This window comes from Hypanus sabinus, chromosome 16 (assembly GCF_030144855.1).
Source record: "Hypanus sabinus isolate sHypSab1 chromosome 16, sHypSab1.hap1, whole genome shotgun sequence".
Lineage (NCBI taxonomy): Eukaryota > Metazoa > Chordata > Chondrichthyes > Myliobatiformes > Dasyatidae > Hypanus > Hypanus sabinus.
The window spans coordinates 30,903,932-30,927,041 of NC_082721.1; the positions used below are offsets into that span (position 1 = coordinate 30,903,932).

The following is a 23,110-nucleotide window of genomic DNA, read 5'->3' on the forward strand; positions in this document are numbered from 1 at the left end:
AAAGTAAAACCTGTCAAAGGGCGGATGAACTCCTTGTGAGTCAACAGCCATCTACTGTCTGTGTGAGGAGTGGATGCCACACAGTCTTTTGTTTCGCGCCTTGTTAGGGATAAAAAGTTAACTTCTGTTGATTTAAAGTTACCTCTCATCTCAAGTTTGAATGATATTAAACTAACCCACCTCTTTGGGACAAGTGCTCTGAGTTCTATAGACCTTCTCCAGGTCAGGCTTAGGAGGGACTTTCCGTCTTATTTTCTCCTTCACGCCCATTTGCTTGCTCAGGGGTACAGCAATCCACCTAGATTAGCAGAAGAGACAAGACTCATCACTGCAATAACTGCTGTTAGCAGTATCCTGGATAGTTTGTACTCAGGTACAGCTCACAGTTTAAAATTTTACCATCTTTACTTCAAGGTGAAGACAGGATTTAGAAAGCATGTATGTTACCAATGGTATTCTCTTAAATTCAATAGTAATACATGCTTGAATGCAAATAGCACACTAGGTGGGATATCCTTAATTCTTAAACATCACAATACACACCCAAATATTTGTCGTTATGCTTGGGCCTACTCTAGCTGCTCCAGGAGCAAATCTAGGACTTGGTCTGGATCGAGTTCCTGTTGGCTTGCATCTATTGTTTGATGCAAGCAATAGATCATTGCTTGCCCCCACCCTCCACTTCCTCTGCACAGCGATTTTTGGTCTTTTTATAAAAATTGGGTTATTCAAGTTTCCTGTTTTGTGATTGCCTGTAAGCAGACAAATTTCAAGGTGTATAATTAATACATTCTTCGATAATAAATGTGGTTTGAATCTTTGAAATATGTGTATTAAAAGGGCTGTGTTGCAGGTCAGAGTGTGCATTGCAGAATAAAGATCAGGCACTAAAGCTTCAGTGCTGCTCCTAGTTGCTCCTTTATGATGCTGCTGTTCAGTAGATCAAGAACAGGTTGTTTTACTGCTTACTCTCAAAAATACCAGACAATTTATATTAATAAGCTCAGTGCTCAAGATTCCCAGGAAGGTGCCAATAGAGCAACTGAAGCATGTCCACTCTAGATGTATGATAGTGTCAGAGCTCTTAGATAAGCAAATGGATGATAAGAAAAATAGAGGACTACATATGAGGGAGAGGTGAGGTTGATCTTAGAGTAGGTTGAAAGTTGGCGCAACATTATGAGTTGAAGAGCCTGTGCTGTGCTGTAATTTTCTATGTCTATATCTATATAAACTGATACGAAAAAAGAGAAAGGACATCACTTCTAATTTTGATTTAAATATAGGTCCAGCTCCACTTTATCAAAAAATAAAAATTGGCCATTCTGGGTTCTGATCCCCTCAGTGGCTCACATTCTTGTTTGTTTTAAGCCATTAATGTGCTCAGTAATAATTAACCCACATGTGGGAAGTGAACAAGTTCAGACACAGACTTGCCTTTACATCCCTGCCCACTTTATCCCCTTCATCGCTAGTCTTAGACCAGGTAGTAAACCCAACCTGGTGAGATAGGTTAAAATTAATCCTTTGTATGAATATTTCAGCTTCAAAAGAAAAACAAGTTTTTTTTTAAACCAAGAGCCAAAATAAAAGAACAAACAAACAGCTAGTTCCTTTTAGGTCCACAAAGAAACTAAAGCTGATTCTATGCCAGGTACACCACCCAAGCCAAGCAAAAATTAATTCAGAGAGGACCCATTGCTAATTTTAAAGCAAGTGATGATAATACAATTGGTAGTTTTAAAACATTGCATTTAATGACAAAGCTTTTCTAAACTTAATCAGTTTGTTCATCTGATCAGTTTCCTTACACCAGCACGACACCTCATCTGACACCTTTAATTAAGCTGTGTTCAGAATCTGTCTCTCAGTATTAATCACCATAGTTTCCAGATCTAAATGAGCACTTCATTCATAGGAAACAGAATCTCACACAGCATTGACGAGACTTGTTTAATTAATAAACATTTTACACTTGGAATTCGGTCTATTTACTAACAGGGTAGCTGTTAATCCTGGAAACAAAACTTCATTGGAATTATTTGCCAGTATCCACATAACTCCACTTCAGGACTTTAAATGAGCATTTGTGCAGCTAAAAATAGAATAAAAATTTGTGAAAGCAAATTTTATTAAATTTTCTACAATCACAATAGCACTAATTGTTAAGCCATGCAGAGGCCTACACCTATACATAACCTTTCATAACCCAGCGATATCCCATTGCTTCCCATACTCCATCCTGTCCCCAACAGATGAGAAAACTTTGATTACTTTTACATGTTGAAGTTTACATTTAATACAACTATACTGCAGTTTCAAAAACTATTATACAATAAATTAGTATTCCTCTTCAAATCATACTGTCTCCTCTATCCTCTCCACCCCCAAGTCTCCAAATACTCAAGATTTCCACAAATTACAACATCACTATTATAGTGTTCCTAACAATGAGATTAGTTGCGGTAGCAATGGTGCTGCTGTATTATAGGCCTCTCACAATTACTACCAGTAGAGAAGGGTGTGGGCTAGACCAGTAACTAGCAGTGAAGTCACCAAGTGATTTATTTAATACGTTCATCTCTTCACTCTTTCTCCACAACCTAATTTTTGGTGTCTCACTTCTTTAGGCTGTCTTCTTCCATTTTGTAGGCAGTTAAAACCAAAGATTAACATTAAACTCCAATTTCTTTTTCATCCTTAAGTTTAGGTGATATTCCTTCTCTATAACTTACTATTGCAAAACCTGAGAAATAGGAGCAAAAGTAGGCTATCTGGCTTATTGAGCCTGATCTACCATTCAATAAGATCATGGCTGATCAGGCTGTGGATTCAGCTCCATCTACCTGCACTTTTGCCCCATAGCCTATAATTCCCTTGCTATGTAAAAAGTACATCTGTTTCTCAAATAGATTAAATGAGGTTGCCTCAACTACTTCCTTGGGCAAAGAATTCCACAGATTCAGTACTCTCTGGGAAAAAGCAGTTTCTCATCTCCCTACAAAATTTATTCCCCCATATCCTGAGGTTATGTCCCCTAGTTCTCATCACACTTATTAGTGGAAGCAACTTCCCCGCCTGTATCCTCTCTATCCCTTTCATAGCAACACATTCAAAAAGCTGGAGGAACTTAGCAGGTCAGGCAGCATCATGGAAAGGAATAAATGGTCAATTTTTCAGGCCAAGACCTTTCATCCAGACTGGAAAGGAAGGGAAGAAACAGTATAAGAAGGCAGCGGCAGGGTGGGGGCGCGAAGGAGTACAAGCTAGAAGGTGATAGGTGAAGCTGGGTGAGGTGGAAGTTAGGTGGGTGGAGCAAGTGGGGGGAATGGAGTAGACCCTTTCCTTAGATGCTGCCTGTCCTGCTGAGTCCCTTCAGCATTTTGCATGTGTTACTCTGGTTTACTTCTTTCATAATTTATGTTTCTACAAGATCCCCTCTCAGTCTTATACAAACAAAAGTACAAAAGGAAAGCTGTTGAATTATATTAAACAAAACCCAGCTGCTTTAAAGAGATTTACCTCTTTATTAGCCTATGCATGTCTTTTTTCCCCTGAAAGTTGATGACATATTTAAAAAATACAAACCAATATTTACAAAGTGATGAACGAGATATACCTAACCTGTCTTATTCTTGCAATTATAACCATGCAGTCCAAAATACAAGAATAGGAGCAGAACACCAGTGAGCTGGTTCCAATCTACCTTTCATAGAGGGTACGAAGAACAATGAACACAAGTGCATATGGCAAGGCAATGACAAGGTCACGAGGTCGAGGATAGTGGGCATGTTCAGAATCTTCCATATCTTTCCATGTGATGCCTGGAGGGAGCCAGTATTCATGGTGCCACAGCCACTTGTCCAAGACAGAAGTCATCCTAGACGTCAAACAATAGTTAATAATGACCAATTTTAGTAGTCATTCTTCAAAAGCAAAAACAAACAAGACACCAAATATACTCAGCGGGTCACACAGCGTCTAGCAAGAAAGAGTTGAAGTTTCAAGTTGATGATCTTTCATGAGATCTATTATTCTCTTCTACTCAATATTTCAGCCTTGAAATTAGAACTCATTCAATCATAGTCTTGAATGCAGTATGGGTGAGAGCATAAGATTATATTAATTTTGAAAGAGCGATTCATTAATGGAAACAAAAAAAATCTTTGAAATAAAAGGATTTTAATCCTATTTGTTCCACACCAATTTATCAATGCAAGAGGTTATTTATTTACACAACATTTTAAAGCTACCACTTTCCTTCACATGGGTCAACCTACAGCTGAGTCATTGAATTAAAAAAAACTTGGATAGTTCTTTCTAAAGCTGTAACCGCTTGGAAAAAATAGAACAAGTTGGGACATGTATCTGACGGTTAAATCATGCAACAATAAGGGCAAAATCACAATATAAGGCAGGAACAGGCCATTATCAAGATTATTTTTCTGCACTATCACCATTTCCCACAGTTATATTAATAAAAGATCCATCCATCTGTTTAAAATGAATTCACTGACTGAGCCTCCAGGGTAAACTAATTCTAAAGTGGCCACCATCCTGTGTGGAGCAACTTCTCATTCGAGTCTTCTACAGCATGCTCTGCACCAACAACCAAGACAACCCAACTCAAAACTCCTCATCATCCTTACACCTGTAAAGAATTTTAAGTTTTGGTAATATTTCCTCTGACAGCCTTAGTCTAATCAGTCTCTCCTTATGCAAAAACCCATTATCCCTATAACAATCCCTCTGCTATCCCACGATAGCAATGCCAGGAGGCCAAATTTATACACAAATACTTCGTGTAGTCTCAAGGCAGTGTATAATTGCAATATGACTTCCTTACTCCTGCTAAAGTCCAAATCCTTTTGCAATAAGGTGAACATAGCAGCACCCAATCTCTCACCATTTATAAAATCCAGGTATTTATTTTATATAAAATATACATTTTTTCATATATACATCTGTACATTTATACATTTGTATATTCATATATACAAATATACATTTGTTCATTCTGCTAATTCTTGTCCACACACTCATTTTGTCCATATACCCTTGAAGTCTCTGTACATCTTCCTAGAACTCAGTCCCATTTATTTAATGCCAGCTGCCAACTTAAGATATCGCTCAAGAGGAAAAGGGGACATTTAGCTTTTCATCTCTTGCTCAAAAATTCATTAAAAGTTCAAAAGTACATTTATGTCACTATATACTTACCTGGAGTTATTTTTTATCAGTTTTACAGAAAATACAAAGAAATACAATTGAATCAATGAAAAACTGCACACGAAGATGGACAAACACCCAATGTGCAAAAGGCAACAAATTGTGCAAAAACAAAAGAAAGATAAACAAACAAACAAGAAAGACCAAGTTGAATATTCAGATGGCAGATGGTGCCAGGATTAGGTTTGGCTCCAAGATGTTACACAGTTAAATTTAAAGCTCCATCAAAGAGCAGGTCTGAAAAAGGAGATCTTTATTCAGAGTTTGAATATACCAGCAACTTGAAACCATAACTATATACCATTCATTGAGCAGGAGAGAAAATATATAAAGTTATCTTTTGTGCTAATCTATTTTTGATAGTCCTAGGTAAATTAATTTATCCAAGTACTGAGCCCTCCAACCACATAGTACCAGATTCCCAATTGGCACTCATATTATCACTTTCTTTACAGTAATTAATTACATGCCTCTTTCCTTGAACTTTGTGCTGAACCAGTTTCTGTACGCATTGAATTTAAGTGTATGCAAGATGTTGACATAGTGGAGCTACGACAGACAAGTGAGAATTTGGATTTAGCCTTCTGTTTTCCAGATTGTGTGAAGGATTGCTTTGCAGTACAGTGGCTCAATAACACATGCACTGCATGGTGTGGTATTAAGATACAGAACAAAAAATCCCATGTGTAATCCAAAATGAAACAATTGAAATGACAACAGAGGAAGAGGTCACTTAGCCCATAAATTCTGTGGCATTCCTTTATTAGAGCAAACCAGCTGCCATCCACTAACAGTGCCCAGAAGTCTACTTTCCATCCCCAATTTTAAATAGTTCAACAATATTTGCTAAAATGTAATGAGCCCTGACGGCTGTTCCCTATCCATATAGCTTGGGAACCTCAAGCAGAACAAAAGACTTGGACCATGCAATTGATTTCAGGAAGCTGAGAGTTGGTAGTAAAAAAAGTCAAGAGAGCAGGATGCATTAATAACCAATCTGCCTTGCAAAGCATTAAACAATACTCTGCTTGTTTGTGAAAGAGGAAGCTGAGAATTCAGGAAAAAATAAGCCAGTATAACTATTAATTTGTTTTCCACATTTTGGTCCAGAAGCTAATTATTTAGCATGGAGCTTTAGACCTTCTTTATGTTATGAGTTTTTGAGAACTCAAATGAGTTAAATTCATTTTATTAATATATCCCACTGTTTTATTTTTTTTAATAATGGATTTCAAAAATAATTCTGTGTTCTATCACAAGTCCAAAGGTCTCAACAAGATCATAAGACATAGGAGCAGAAATAAGCCATAAAGCATTTTAATAGCAATGAATTGGATTAAAGAAGGCTACATTAAGATGCAACCAATTTTCTATAAGTTACATTATGGGAAGAATCATTTAAATACATATAATAGCATCTTTAGAGGCAGGTGTAGAAATAGTTATTTCAGTCCATCTTTCAATCAGAACTGACATAGTTCAACTATTTGATACTTTCTCTTCTGAAACAGAAGCTTGAGCTTTTAAAGATAAGAGTGCTTAAAAGCAATGATTCCAAATGTGACTGGTTTCCAGCAAAATAAAATACTGAGGGTCCATCGTCATATCAAAGATACGATTAAAATAGGAGTTCTTCGTGATCAGTAAAAATAAGACTTCTTCATGATCAGTAGAAGAACAAGGAGTTTGGTCCTGGTCAACATTCCATAACCAACATCCAATTCAATCTTTATTTTGCTTATGAGATCTTATTATGCTAGCCAACGAATCTCCCCATTTTTCTAAGGTGACCAAAAGTACAGGAAGATAGGTTTGCCATCCTCCGTCACAAATATTTCCCTCTAAAGGTTGCTGAATTATTTTATTTTCACTTTTAACCTGGGCAATCTCTCCCTATATCACTAATATTTTATTCTCTCATCTCCTCCAGTAGTTAGGTACCCAGGTCCTCACCACAAGCACACTTAATTTTGCAAGATTTACCTTAAATATTCACCCATTTTAACTCCTATTTTACTTTCTAGATAAAGTTGTCCAATAACTGAAATTCACTTGAAAAAAAATATGAAAAGCAGGTGTGAAATGGACGTAAAATAGCTTTTCCTATCCCACTTTTATAACCATGTTAAAAATATACCTCTATTTTAACTAAAATTTTTCATTCCCAACTTGCCTCCAGAAACACTAAACCACGCATATCAATATGTATTTGAGACGTCAATACTAATTTCAAAAATTGTTTCCTAGTTTGCTGTCTTTATATTCTTCTGGTGATTGGCTGTTCAGTCAGTTTGATGACACATTTATAGAGCAATACAGTAGAGATACAGGCCCTTTGGCCCAATGAGTCCATGCCAACCACAGTGCTCAGATAACTAGTCTCACTTTCTTGTATTTGTCCCATATCCCTGTAAGCCCTGGCCCTACAAGGACCTATCCAAGTGCTTCTTAAATGATAATATTGTATCTGCCTCAACATCTTCGTCTGGCAGCTCATTTCATATCCCACCACCCTGTGGAAAAGTTGCCTGGCAGATCCTTTACCCTCTCAGCCTAAACCTATGTCCCCCAGTTTTAGTTTTCCCTACCTTGGTGAGAAGACTATTAGCAATCATGCTATCCAGGCCTCTCATTATTTTAAACATTTCTGTAAAGTCACCCCTAGTTTTCCTATGTTCCAGATGTAGCCTGGCCAATCTCTCCTTATAACTCAGCCCCGAGTCCAGTCCTGCGCTCTTTCCCCTTTAACCACATCCTTCCTATAATAGGGTGGCCAAAACTATCCATCTAACACCAAATGTAGGCTCACTAATGAGTCATATAACTGCAACATAATGACCCACCTCCAATACTCAAAGCTTGACTAAAGGTTGGTTTGCTAAATACCCTTTCCACAACCCTGTCTACTAGTGAAACTACTTATAATAAAATATGCATTGGTACTCCTAGTTTGCTCCATTCCATTAAATTCCCTAGTGCCCTACCATTCATTATGCATGATTGACTTTCCAAAATGCATCACTTCACACTTATTTGTATTGAAATCTATTTGCCATGCCTCAGTCTATTTCTATAAATGAACAAGATCCCTTGTAATTTACAATAACTTTCTTCACTATAAACACCTAATTTTAAGTCATCTGTATCATTCATCCTATTGATAGCAACTAGAAAAAGGGTAGAAAACAGGAGACTGGAAGAACTCAGTGGATTAAGCAACACTTGGATGCAAAAAGATGCAAGTCGACATAGCAGATCAAAACTGTATGAAGGCTGTTCCAGATTCCAACATAGTTTCTTTTGTCACCAGAAAAGGAGACAGATTGTTAAGTCCTTGTGGTAGATTTCTTCAGCAAATGCCACATCAATACCTGAAGCATATTTTTATTTACTCTACCCAATTTTAATTAGTTTCATGGTCATTGAAATCCAAATAGTTTCCAGGTATGGGTTGTTCAATTCCTTTATAGTGATTTCCACCAATAAGACATTCACCTTACTGCAAGGTAGTTTCCTCTGGATATAATGTCCAGCCAAACCAGGCTCCCATCAGACACTCCACCATTTCACCTGCCCAGCACTGGACTGCAACAGCAAAGGCTATTGGCTGTCAGTGGTCACCTGGCATGTCAAGGGCTGTGGCCCTGCCCTCCCAGCTGAGCTCATCTGCAGTGTTGCCATGGTGCTACCTTTCCCAGAATGCCAAGTTTCTCCACCACCACCACCACCACCTCACTCCACTGGAATGAAAGCATTGATTGTGGATGGCATCCCTGACTTGTTTAACTACAATATTACACACTATTATGGCCCTGCTTCTACCTCCAAGTTATGGGCTTAAGTTATTTCAAAAAGATGCCAGAGGCCAAAGCTTTTTGAAATATTATCTTAAAGGGAACAAAATGATGATTATTTGAATGAATTCAGCATGGAGTGTCATTTACCCCTTAAGATCAATGGCCAAAATAATGTCAAGTCATTTTATTTAAGAGATATGGAAGTGAACAGCTCTTATTCAAGACTGATGTGTAGCTGTTGAATTTATCCCTCACACTGTAAGGAATTGTAATGATAATCTAGAAGGAATGCTTGGACCAAGTAGCATCCTATATCATAAAAAACTAGTCATTCAGTAAGGAGATTAAAAGCCAGGTGTAATAGAACTTTATTAATCTTGCACCTATGACACTTTGAAACTATTTACTGTTCCTCATATTAAGGCATTAACACTTATTTCAGTGTTTATTTCAATAAATTTTCCAGTAAACAGAATTATAAAGGAACACCAGAAAAAGTACCCCAAGAGTTTTTTGAAAATGAAAAAAATGTAAAAAGATACAATGTAAAATAATCACTCTAATACGATTTGTGTTTGGCAGCACAGAAGATGGTGGGCTGGGCCAGAATAGATTTACTTTGTTACGAGTACTAATGAAGGAGCCAGATGATGAACATTCAGGATTTACAAAAAAAAATTAGACAACTGATTTTCACATCTGGAAATTGGGAGGGTTGAATCAGAGACCATAGATACTGCAAACCTGATACAACCCTTGTACTAAGCTCTATTTGCTGGGAAAGTTGGCATATCTGTTTCAGCTTTCATTGTTGAGAAAAATACAGATCTGATGCCTACTACTATTCAGTCAAGACAGTGCCGATGCTGATAAGTCTGGAGCAAATAGATCCCTCAGCAGATTAGTTCCTAATACAGAGTCTGGACATGAAATGCCATCTTGCACTATTTTCCTCAAGATGCTGCTAGATCCATTAAGTTCCTCCAGATTTCCTGTTTCCATTTAATATTCTCCAAGAGTTTCAATAGCTTCAATGCATAGCCACTGCCATACAGAAGCAGTGATGGGAGCCATTAATGGGAGTTCAGACTCATCATAAGATGACTAGTGTATCCCTGTGCCAAGGTAACATCTCTTCTACCTCCTGCAGTGACACATGAAATACAAAAGGGGTAACGGAGGAAGATTTAGTCACACCCAGGGAAAATAGCAGTTATTTGCTGAGGTAAGGAAATGGAATTTACAAGAAACACACAAAATGCTGGAGGATCTCAGCAGGTCAGGCAGCATTTATGGAAATGAATAAATTTCCATAAATTCAACATTTCGGGCTGAGACCCTACTTTAGGACTGGAAAGGAAGGGGGAAGATGCCAGAGTAAAAAAGTGAGGGGAGGGGAAAGAGGACTAGCTAAAGGTGGATGGGTGAATCCCAGTGGGTGGGGAAGGTAAAGAGTTGGAGAAGGAGGAATCTAATAGGAGAGGAGAGAGGAAAAAGAGAAGAGGGGGGCACGGGAGAGAGGCGAAAGGTAGGTGAGGAGAAAAGGTAAGAGATCAGAGTGAGAAATTGAAGAGGGAGGAAAAACTGGCTGGATGGAGAAATTGATGTTCATGCCATCAGGTTGGAGGCTACCCAGGCAGAATATGAGGTGTTGCTCCTCCAACCTGAGAGTGTCCTCGTCGTAGCAAGAAAGGAGGTCACGGATCAACATGTTGCCACGGGAACGGGGATAAGAATTAAAATGGTTGATTATTGGGAAACTCCACTTTTAGCGAATGGAGTGGAGGTGCTTGACAAAGTGGTCCTTCAATTCATGATAGGTTTCATGAGTGTAGAGTTGGCCACATCAGGAACACTGCGATATAATAGATGACACCAAAAGATTCGCGGATGAAGTGTTGCCTCACCTGGAAGGACTGTTTGGGTCCTGAATGGAAGTGAGGGAGGTGGTAAATGAGCAGGTGTAGCACTTTGGTCACTTGCAGAGGTATGTGCCAGGAGGGAGATTAGCAAGGAGCAACAATTGGACAAGGGAATCCTGTGGAAAGCAGATATGGGGAGTGGAGGGAGCGAATAAGGTAAGGGGATGTTTAGTAATAGAATACCATTGAAGATGGCAGAAGTTGCGGAGGATGATGTGTTGAATGTGGAGGCTTTTGGTGTGGTAGGTGAGAGCAAGAGGAACTCTATCCCTGTTAATTAGGTAGGAAGATGGGGGTAAAAGCAGATGCCTGGGAAATGGAGGAGATGCAGGTTTTGGCAGCAGCAGTGAAGGGAAGCCCCATTCTATAAAGAAAGAGAACATCTCTCATGTACCAGAAAGGAAAGCCTCATCCTGGGAAAAGATACAGTGGAGATAAGGAACTGAGAAAATGAAATAGCATTTTTACAGGCGACAGAGTGGCAAGAGATATAGTCAAGAAAACCATGGGAATTAGTAGGTTTATATTAAGTCAGTAAACATCATTTTGTCTCCAGGGATGGAGAGAGAGAGAGAGATCAAGAAGTGTCAGAAATGGACCAAGTAAATTTAAGGGCAGGGTAGAAGCTGGAGGCAAAAATGATGAAATTGACGAGCTCAGCATGGGTGCATGAAGCAGCACCAATGCAATGCAGGAAGAATTGAGGAGCATTACCATGGAAAGCTTTGAACATGGACTGTTTTATATAGACAACCGAAAGACAGACATAGCTGGGGCCCATGACTACCAACTTACAAGAAAGAGTGATCAGAAAATCCATATCCAGTATTGATAACAAGCTCCCCAGAGTTCAAGAAGTGCTGTACATTTGCAACAGTCAGTCTGACATTGTTAGTGTCTGCTGCTTTAAAAGGTGGGCGCTTATTCACCAGATAGCTGCGTGGGCAATTGTTCACCTGAGAATGTGTGTGAGGGGCAGGAGTACAGGACACCCACAGTCTCCTCTACTACATTAAAGGTAGGCCCAAGATAAAAGTCCAACATCATCTCATCCACAGAATTGTCTCAAGCAATTAGGTAAAACTGAGCCATAGTGGCTGGACACAGTGGCATGGTAGGCCGGGTCTGACAGGACAAAGCTCTCCCCAGATTGAAGCCAAAATATACTAACACTTGACTTTAAGATTACCCAGCAATTAAAGATTCATCTCCTTTATCTTGCTGTTAAAAACAAAGAGAAAAATATTCCACTGACATTTAATTTAAATTTGATAAATTTAATGATGGTAAGAAAAGGCCGATTGGCCAGCTGAGTGACTGGAAGGCCTGTGGGATCCTCCAGGAAAACTCACCAGCTCCAATCTTCAAGAAAATTCCAGGTCTGTGACACTATTTCGTGGCCAAAAAGCCAGTGGAACTCTTCTATGCAGTTTTATGAAGGGAAAATTATGCTTGACAAATTTCTTCCAATTTTCAAAAAGTGATTATAATAAGTAGAATAGGTAAAAGAACTACATTATACTGTGTATTTTAACTTTCAGAAAAGCATTCAAAGAAGGGCCACATAGATTATTAAAATATATAGGAAATGGTTTTGGGTGCACTTTGATGATTTTGGGTACATTGATGATTGGCTAACCAAAAACGGATTTTTTTTTTTATTTTTGGTTTGAAAGACTAAGCAGTGGAATCTTGCAGGGATTTGCAGGGACCTCAACTGTTCAAAATCTATAAGCAATAATTTAGGTGTTTATACACAGATTTGCTGATCATAAAAATCTAAGTACCATTTTGGGTTCGAAGGAAGATAAACAGGCCTCAGTGATACAGGCAAACAAGTGAATGCTACAAAATGGCTGATAGAATATTATGTAGAAAAAAATAACTGGAAGTTAGAGGTTTTTTGAATGGCAGTAGATCAAACTTGTTGGATGTTCTTGCATATGAATCTTTAAAAGTTAATATGCTAATTCAGAGTGCAGATAAGATGAAAACAGATATGTTGATCTTTGCTATACAAGGACAAGAATATAAGGCTTGTTCCAATTGTATGCTGTTTGGCAAGACCAGATCTTGCTGCCTGTTTGCAATAGACGGAACACAGCAAAAGATTCAATAGATTGATTTTAGAATGACTGGGGGAATGCAAACTCTATTTGTTAAAGTTTAGAATCACAGGTGATAAGAAGATAAGAAATAGAAGCAGGAGTAGGCCTTCTGGACTGTCAAGTCTGATCTGCCATTCAATAAGATCACTGCTGAACAGGCCATAGACTCTGCTCCACCTACCCGCCTTTTACCCCATAACGCTCAATTCCCCTGCTATTCGAAGTCTATCTAACTTTGTTCCAAATATATTTAACAAGGTAACTTATACTGCTCCGCTGGCAGAGAATTCCCAAGATTCACTACTCTCTAGGAAAAGCAGTTTCTCTTCGTCTCCATCCTAAATCTATTCCTCCAGATCTTGAGACTATGTCCCCTAGTTCTAGTCTCACTTATCAGTGTAAACAACTTTCCTGCCTCTATCTTGTCTATCCCTTTCATAATTTCATATGCTTCTATAAGATACCCCAGGCAACTCAATCTCTCCTCATAGGCTAACCCATTCATTTTGGGAATCAGCCTAGTGAACCTCCTCTGAACCACTTCCAGAACCAATAGATCTTTCTCAAGTAAGGGTACCAGAACTGCAATGCTTCAGGTGCAACCTCACTGGTACCCTGCATAGTTGTAGCAGAACGTTTCTGCTCTTAAGTTCAATCCATCTAGCACTAAGGGCTGGCATTCCATTTGCATTTTAGATGACCTGGAGCATTTGCAAACCAACCGTTTACAATTCATGCTCTCATTATATCCTCAAAGAACCCCAGTAAATTTGTCAAACAGGATCTGTACTTCATAAATCCATGCTGTGACTGCCTGATTTCTATCCAGCTATCTCTATTTCTTCCTTAATGATAGCTTCCAGCATTTACCTGAATACAGACATTAAGCTAAATGGCCTATAGTTACCCACCTTACATCTTTTCTTAAAAAAAAGTGACATGGCATTCACTGTCTTCTAATCCACTGGAACATGCACAAAGTCCAGAGAATTTTGGTAAAAATTATCACATGTCTACAATATCTATAACTTCAGCTATTTCTTTCAGTATGCTGGGATGCACCCCATCACTACCTCTTCAGTGACAGCAACTGTATCGAGGTCCACACCTTCCCATCGCATCCATAACATCCTTCTTTGGCATATTAGAGGTGTACTCCACCATGAAGACCAACACAAAATAGTTGTTCAAAGCCTTGACCAATTCCACGTTACCCTATACGGTGGATTCTGGTTAAATGGGACACATTGGGATTTGTACATTTTGGCCTAATTAAGCAGCCACCCCAATTAGCTGAAATTTCATGGAAATAGTTAAAAAGGTATTAAAAAAGGTGAACTAACATTTAACTGCTTATGTATTTAAATGTATTTATTTTTATTAATTTAAATGAAATACAGAACAAAACAGAGCACTACCAAAACATCTACAGTATTATAAAACTGTGTGTTCATGTTACCATGTACTACTGAGGTTTATTTTCTTGCAGGCATTCACAGTAGCGCAATAGAATCAATGAAAAACTACACAAAAACTGACAACAAATGTGCAAAGGATAAACCATGCAAATACAAAATAGTAATAAATAAATAATACTGAGAACATGAATTGAGAGTCCTTGAAAGTTGTGGAATCAGTTCAGCTTGAGGTAAGTAATTGAGGTCATTTATTGCCAGGCTCTTTAGATTCAGCTTGTGAGACCTTCTCCCGCTATTTTTCCTATACCGTTGGCATCTACATGGACCACAGCACCTGGCTATTGGCCCCCACCTGCCCAGAATACCATGCATCCACTCTAAGGAGTACCTGGTCCTTCCCCCAGAAGGCAACACAGCAACTGGGAGTCCTGTTTGCAGCCACAGAAGCTCCGGTCCGTTCACATTACCATCGAGTCCCCCTACAAGGATTGCTCTGCCATTCTCTTTCCTGCCCTCCTGTGCAGCAGAATCACTCAAGGTGCTATTATCCTGCACACTGTTGCCTTCCCCAAATGAGCCATACCCCCTCCCCACCCCAACAGCATCCTAAGCAGTATATCTGTTTCCAGGGAGATTACCGCAGGGGTCTTCTTCTCTACCTTCCTGCCTGTTGGTCACCCATCCCCTTTCTGTCCCTAGGCTCTTAAAACTGTGGTGTGACCAACTCACTAAATGTGGGTCAGGACCTATAGTTGGACACACTTCCTGCACACAGGGTCATCAGAGACCCTGGCACATTCCCTGACTTACAACATTATACAGGAGAAGCATGGTCACCTTCCAGGATTAAGCAGTTTTGAGGGAAAGGAAAGAAAACAAAAAAGTAAGAACTTAGCTTTTTGCTTGCCCTCCTCACCGAAGCCCAGTATTTCTTAGAACATATACTTAGAAAAACCAGCAGCACTTTAACTAATGGCGGTCCTTCTCAAAGTAACCCCTCTCAAAATGACCCTCCACCTGCTTGACCCCAACTATTTATTGCCTGGTGATATTTAGCTAATTAACCAACCACTTATTTACTTAATATTTATCTTATTGAAATTTACAATATTAAGGTGTTTCTCAAGGGAGGTACATAAACATCTTGAATCAGAATCTTGAAATAAGAGCTAGCCAATAAGGACAGTAAGAAGAAAATATTTTATTCAAGGGTTTAATCTATCTATGGAGGGCTATGGAGGTAGATTAATAGAATTTTTAGTTAGCAAGAGAGTCAGAGGATACCATGTTAGTGCAGGATTGTGGCAATGATATTGAAAAGTAAAGCAGGCCAAAGGGACTGAATGACTTACTCCTGCCTCTGGTCCTTACACTCACGTGTTTATGATATGAAAGGTGTCAGGTCAGGCAGATTCGGAGGAAGAAGAGAGAAAAAAATTCTGGGAGGGAATTTCAGAGCTCATGACCAGAACAAAGACAGCAGACAATGGCGTGATTAAAAGCAAGAACTTCCAAGGAACCACAAGTGACAGAAAGCCGAGGGGGAAGAGGGGGCTAAAGGGCTTGTACTGTCAGATGAAGTAATCACAGCTAAAGGAGAGACATTTTGGGCAAGTCTTTGATAGAACTTGAAAAGAATGTTATTTTGAAATGGAGGTGCTAAAGAAAACACACAGTTCAGGTCTACAGGCACAGATTTTGCACAAATAAAGGGTAATGAAACGTTCAGTTAATTCTCTCCAGGTGTCAGCCAAACTCTCAGAAACTGGACATCAGCACAATATTTACCTTAGTGGTACAATAGAACCATTTGGAATTTACAGTTAACAGCAAAACCAGCAGTGACATCGGGAACACGAGTGAATCTGCGGATGCTGGAAATTAAAAAAAACACAAAATGCTGGCAGAACTCAGCAGGCCAGACAGCATCTATGGGAAGAGGTAGTGACAACGTTTCGGGTCGAAACCTTTCATTAGGAGTGAAGTAACATGGGATGGTCAAGGGGGGAGAGATGAAGAAGAGAGCTGGGAAGTGATAGGCTGAAGGGAAATGGGCTAGGGCAGGGGTCAGCAACCTTTACCACTGAAAGAGCCACTTGGACCCGTTTCCCACAGAAAAGAACACTGGGAGCCGCAAAACCCGTTTGACATTTAAAATGAAATAACACTGCATACAACGTTTTGTTTTGCCTTTATGCTATGTATAAACAAACTATAATGTGTTGCATTTATGAAATTGATGAACTCCTGCAGAGAAAACGAAATTACATTTCTGCATGCAACAAAAACATTTTGAACTCCGAAAAAAAGACGTTGGGTTGAAGGTTACTTTTAAGTAAAATACTCAACGTCTATTTGAGTCCTTCTTGTATTTATGAAAAACGCCAAACTTAAATTTGCCGCCAGCAGCAAACCAAAAATAACGTCAGCCAGCTGTCAACCTGAAAAATGAAAGGACTATTTCACTGAACAATGAAAACATATGAATAAACGTAAAATAATAGGCAATTAAAATATTTATCATACTTGTTCAGGTTGACTCACACCTGACAATGCAGTCGTATTCAGTAGGGTTGGATCGATGCTTAGGGGAGTGACCGGGAAGGATAATGTGTTTTTTTTCCTCTCTGAACTCACAGAAGCGTTTCCCAAACGATGTTTGCATTGCGATGATTGCAGAATGTAAATACTCCGAATTTATCATGTCGTGACCTTGTTTGAACTCTCTCAAATTGGGGAAGTGAGACAATATGCCTTTCTGTAAATCTCTGGCAAGCAACGTCAACTTGCGCTCGAATGCCAAAACATCCTCCAACATGTGCAGGGCTGTACGTCCTTACCCCTGAAGAGCTGTGTTCAGCGTGTTCAGGTGCGCTGTCATGTCTACCATGAAGTGTAGCTTTTTCAGCCACTCTGGCTGTTCCAGCTCAGGAAAGGTGGGCCCTTTGCTGCCCAGGAAAGTTTTCACTTCTTCCAGACATGCGACAAAGCGTTTCAGCACCTTCCCTCTGGACAGCCAGCGATAAAAACACGTTGTAGCGGTGTGCTACACGCAGTCAGTAAACTGCAGTCAAAGATAGCTTTATTCGAACGAAACAGCCTTGCTTTTAAGCCTCCCTCAACCCGCCCCCCATGGGCGCGGATGCTGCAAAAGACACGTACTCACAAACCCCCGTAGGCTATCTCCTTTAGCCTGAACGCTGGCTAATTGTGAGCCGGTTCGGATGTGTCTGGAAATTTGTCACCACAACGTCTTATTTAGATTGTACAAGAACACCATAATCTTCAAATTTAGAATTACATTTCAAAAACTAACAAACTAACATAAAATACATTTTAATTAAATACTGACCATGTAGCGGTGTGCTACACGCAGCGCTAAAATTATGACACGGAGTTGGTAACTGCAGTCGAAGGAAAAAACATTATTCAAAATCTTCATCCTCACTTTTAAGCCTCCCTCAACCTGCCCCCCATGGCGCAGAGGCTCCAAAGCTCTGTGCTCGCAAACCCCCGTAGGCTATCTAATTGTGAGTCGGTTCGGATGTGCCAGGAAAAGGGTCGCCACAACCAATTATTTCCCAAAGCAACAGGGAGCCGCAGCACAGACGTAAAAGAGCCACATGTGGCTCCGGAGCCGCGGGTTGCCGACCCCCGGGCTAGGGGAAAGGTGGAGAATTATGGGAAATAAAAGAGAAAGAAAGGTAGGGCTGGGGGAGATTATAGTAAGGGGGGAAAAGAGAGAGAAAGAGAACCAGACTAAAATCTTAGATAGGGATGGGGTAAGGGGGAGGGCAGGGGTATCAACGGAGGTCTGTGACATTGGGAAGGTTGCTGGAGACAGAGAGGGAGTTGCTGCATTAGATTTAAAAAGGAAAGTTCTGCGGATTTTCTTTTGTTGGCTTACTATGTTGCTAGGTGTGTCTGAGATTAATGATGAGTTTAAAATGAGTCCTTAACAGTTCGAGACTACTAATAATTCTCTTAAAGTGAAGAGAAAAGTTATGCAATCAAATCAAATAAATCAAATAATGAAGACCATATTTATTCCTGGACTGTTGCATCTCCTAGCCATTTTCAAAAAAAAGGTCAAAGATTCCACAAAGATCACTTCTGAGGTGTAAAGTGTTTTAGCGATTCTCCAACATCTATCCCAATTACAGCAGAGGTTATAATATTTTCTAACAATCTATATTGTTGTTATTAAACCACCTCACAAAATCAGCAAATTAATGTTTGCATGAAGTTCCTGTTAAACTCTGTGTGGGTTGTGCCAGCTTCCAAGTATTGTTCTCCCTAAAGGGGATAACTGGGAACTTAATCCTCAATTTACTGAAAGCAAAATATTCATTCATTCCTCATTGGGTTACAGCTATTAGGATATTAATCCATCCTTCCCACCTTGGGAAAGAGCAGAGCAGTTCCAGTTGACCATTTGGCTGAGCTGAACACAACACAAAAATGTTTGCTATTGTGTACTCTCCAAGACATGACAAGTTCCTTAATGAGTGTTAATGGAAAGGATGCAGGACTGAATGCATATTGGAGAGAGTCGTTCAGTACTTAGTTCTTCTTTCTGTCAAAATTTCTGTCAAAACCAAGGAAATGGTTAGAAAGCATGTTACCCTGGGTTTCAGGACAGAACTGATCACCAACTTCGTAGAGGTCAAACCCTGTTTCCACCCCCAGCAAGGAAAGTCTAATACACAGGGTTGACACAACAAGCTGATGTCACAACACAGTAGTTGTCATGGTGCTATTCCTGACATCTTTTTAAATTCACACAACAGTTGCTAGGACACTGCTGCAGGAGCCAATTAATCCCAGAATTAAATAAAAGACATTGTTAAACCATATCCGAACAATTTAAATACAACAGGTTTTTCTACGAAGGGTAGCTGAGTGACAATACCCAAGTGTCCCATTACTTCCACCCACTGCTCCACAACAAAACCCTCCCCCAAAGATTGTACTTGAGTTAAAAGTTTGATCAGCCCCTTGGTCACTGCTGGAGCAGTACCAGCTGGTGATTTAAACAAGGGACATCGCTGCCAAGTCCAGTCCACCTGGCATACGTGAGAACATCGTCCATGTGTATCACATAGAGAAGCCAAGGTCTGATACACGTTCTTCAGCTATGGGGTGCTGAAACTATAGCCTTGAAGGCTGCTCATACCCAAACAAGAAAGCTCAGACCAAAAACTGAAGCAGAGCTTTCTCCTAATTTTCATCACTTAATCTTTGCAGCAGTGTGTGCTATCTACAAGATGCACTGCAACAACACACCAAAGTTCCTAAGGCAGTACCTTCCAGACCCACGACCACTACCACCTAGAAGAAGAACAACAGCAGATATCTGATGATACCACAACCCCTTCAAATCACTCACTATCCTGATTTGGAAACATATCGCTGTTCCTTCATTGTGGCTGGATCAAAATCATGGAATCCCCTCCCTAACAGCACTGTGGGTGTACCTACACCTCAGGGACTACAGTGGTTCAAGAAGGCAGCTCATCACCACCTTTTCAAGGGCAACTAGGGATGGGCAATATCTGGCATAACTGGCAACGTCCACATCCCATTAAAAGTAGTCTTTATCCTAGGCTTAGGAGTTTCTCCCATTCCCCTCAAAAAAGAACATCCTCTTTTCATCAAGATTCTCCTCAGAAAATGCCTTTCACCAAGTTCCTTCCTCATCTTTCAAAATGTCACCTTGGCCTGCAGATTTGGTGATTAACGCAGCGCACTTCATGGAATTTATTTTTAAAAAGACACTAGATAAATGCAGGTCAGATAGGCTTTGCTACACTCTGCATTCACTTTAAGAGGCAGTGATCACCAGTGTGAGGACAGGATGTTGGCCTATCAAGCTGGGAGACAGTGCTAGAAATTTAAAACACATTAAAAATGTTATGAGTTACCAAAACCATCCTCTCATCATCTTTTAAGTGGACGAGCTGTTTTCTATGGCCTTCTTATGCCCCACTGACATCTGCACTTTAAGATGATAAACTGGTGCTAAAGCAGGTAGATTATTTAAATGTTTCCCTTTTATCATTTTAATAAATATCATTTTTTAGTTGAAAAGTTGGCGAGCCTCTCTAACTTCCCACCACAATTTTACTGATGACTCCGTAAAAAGGCACCTGTTAAATTCCATTTAGATTTTTCCCAGGCCCATATATCAATCTTAAAATGATCCTCTCCCCCCCCCGCCCCCCCCACCAACCAGGATACCCATTTGTACTGTCACGTAGTCCCATGTGAACTCTTATGACAAATTTTAATAATATCTCCATAATTGTTTGTTTCTAAGGGAAATCAATATTCTTTGTACTCATCACCTTTGCCCACAGAATTGTCCACATAGGTTCAGTAGAGACCTGCTGTTCCATTTGAGTTTCAATTGTAAATAGTGAACTCCCAGAGCAATTCAAGGAACCAGGATAATTATTGTTTCTCAAATAGCAAGTTCATCATTTATCGCCACCTTCTGCTTTGTAAAACTTTGTTAAAATACAGTACACACAAGTGAGATGCAGTTTAATAATGCTTGAAATAACAATTCAAAACTAACACCCTAATAATCCAGAGAATAATAATCACTATCTTTCACTGTGAAAAGGGCCAACCAAAGAACCAAGATGATTTCACTCAGCCCCAAATCTTCATGATACTGCATTTTTCAGCCAGGGGCTGTAGACCCACTGATATCTTTCACCACACTAGTGAGCTGAACATATACTGATTGTGCTGAAATCAGCAGCATATCACAAAAGATTAAATTGACAAACACATGAAAATAAAAGATTAAATATGCTACAACACACACACACCAGGTAAACAGCATCATGACAAGTGACTCCTTAGTCACAAACACTTTTAACACATTTGTATTTTGTGCCTTTGTAACTTGCCCCCTATTATTTTGGTAGAGTTCAGCTGTTTATGGTCTGGCCATCACTATCCAGCCTGCTGCAGGCTTATTCTCATTTAAAATTTTATTTTGTTAGGCTTAGAGTCTTAAATAAACCAAACACAATACAGGCCCTTCCCAATTTATGGCAGCGTCCCATACCTGCAAACTTTTTGTAACCCAGACAATTTGCAAGTTGGAAATGCAGCTCAACGTAAGTTTCCACACACAGCAGCTGGTAAATCCATCCAATTGGTCTCCCAAATGCTTGTTCATTTGTGTACAGGTTGTCCACAAGTCAGGCATTCATAAGGTGGGGAAAAGCTGTAAGGAAATTTCTTCTGGGGAGGTCCTGTCCAGAAAATAGATAATAAATCCAAAACAATCATTTTCCCTCCCATTCTCAATTATCACCAGAGTGATAGATTCTGCTCACTTATTTTCAGGACTGAAAAGGAAGGGAGCTGAAGCCAGAATAAGGTGAGGGAAGGGGAAAGAGTACAAGCTTATAAGTGATAGGCGAGACCACGTGAGGGGGAAGGTGGGTGGATAGGGTAGGGGGAATGAAGTAAGATGTTGGGAAGGGATAGGTGGAAGAGGTAAAGGGCTGAAAAAGGGATCTACTATGAGATGACAGTGGACCATGGAAGAAAGTGAAGGAGGAAAACCAGAGGGAGGTGAGGAGCTGGATAAAAGAAGGAGTAAGAGGGCATGGGGAATTGAAAAAGAGAGAGGGGGGAGGTGGGAGAAATAAGGAGAACTTAGAGAAATTGATGTTCATGCCATCAAGTTTGAAGTTATCCAAACGGAATGAGGTGTTGCTCCTCTAACCCAAAGTCAGCCTCATAGAAACATAGAGAATAGGTGCAGGAGTAGGCCATTCGGCCCTTCGAGCCTGTACCGCCATTCAGTATGATCATGGCTGATCATCCAATTCAGAACTCTGTACCTGCTTTCTCTCCATACCCCCTGATCCCTTTAGCCACAAGAGCCATATCTAACTTCCTCTTAAATATAGCCAATGAACCGGCCTCAACTGTTTCCTGTGGCAGAGAATTCCACAGATTCACCACTCTCTGTGTGAAGAAGTTTTTCCTCATCTCATTCCTAAAAGGCTTCCCCTTTATCCTTAAACTGTGACCCCTCGTTCTGGACTTCCCCAACATTGGAAACAATCTTCCTGCATCTAGCCTGTCCAATCCCTTTAGAATTTTATATGTTTCAATAAGATCCCCCCTCAATCTTCTAAATTCCAGTGAGTATAAGCCTAGTCGATCCAGTCTTTCTTCATATGAAAGTCCTGTCATCCCAGGAATCGATCTGGTGAACCTTCTTTGTACTCCCTCTATGGTAAGAATGTCTTTCCTCAGATTAGGGGACCAAAACTGCACACAATATTCTAGGTACGGTCTCACCAAGGCTTTGTACAACTGCAGTAGAACCTCCCTGCTCCTGTACTCAAATCCTTTTGCTATGAATGCCAACATACCATTTGTCTTTTTCACCGCCTGCTGTACCTGCATGCCCACCTTCAATGACTAGTGTACAATGACACCCAAGTCTCGTTGCACCTCCCCTTTTCCTAATCGGCCACCATTCAGATAATAATCTCTTTTCCTGTTCTTGCAACCAAAGTGGATAACCTCACATTTATCCACATTAAATTGTATCTGCCATGAATTTGCCCACTCACCTAACCTATCCAAGTCACCCTGCA

The 23,110-nt window shown here is 39.9% G+C and overlaps 1 protein-coding gene across 5 annotated transcripts in view; it reads right to left on the bottom strand.

Annotated features, from left to right (window-relative positions):
- Window positions 1-23,110, bottom strand: part of cers4a (ceramide synthase 4a) — an 85,628-nt gene that overhangs the window by 37,579 nt on the left and 24,939 nt on the right. For 4 of the 5 annotated variants that reach the window (XM_059991500.1, XM_059991503.1, XM_059991504.1 and 1 more), the window contains exons 2-3: window positions 3,707-3,880; window positions 181-298 (exon numbers count right to left, since the gene is read on the bottom strand). In XM_059991500.1, the coding sequence (XP_059847483.1) occupies window positions 181-298; window positions 3,707-3,880 (292 nt within the window). Of the gene's footprint in view, window positions 1-180; window positions 299-3,706; window positions 3,881-21,555; window positions 21,681-23,110 lie in introns of those variants that run through there. The other variant, XM_059991502.1, reaches the window with a different exon arrangement.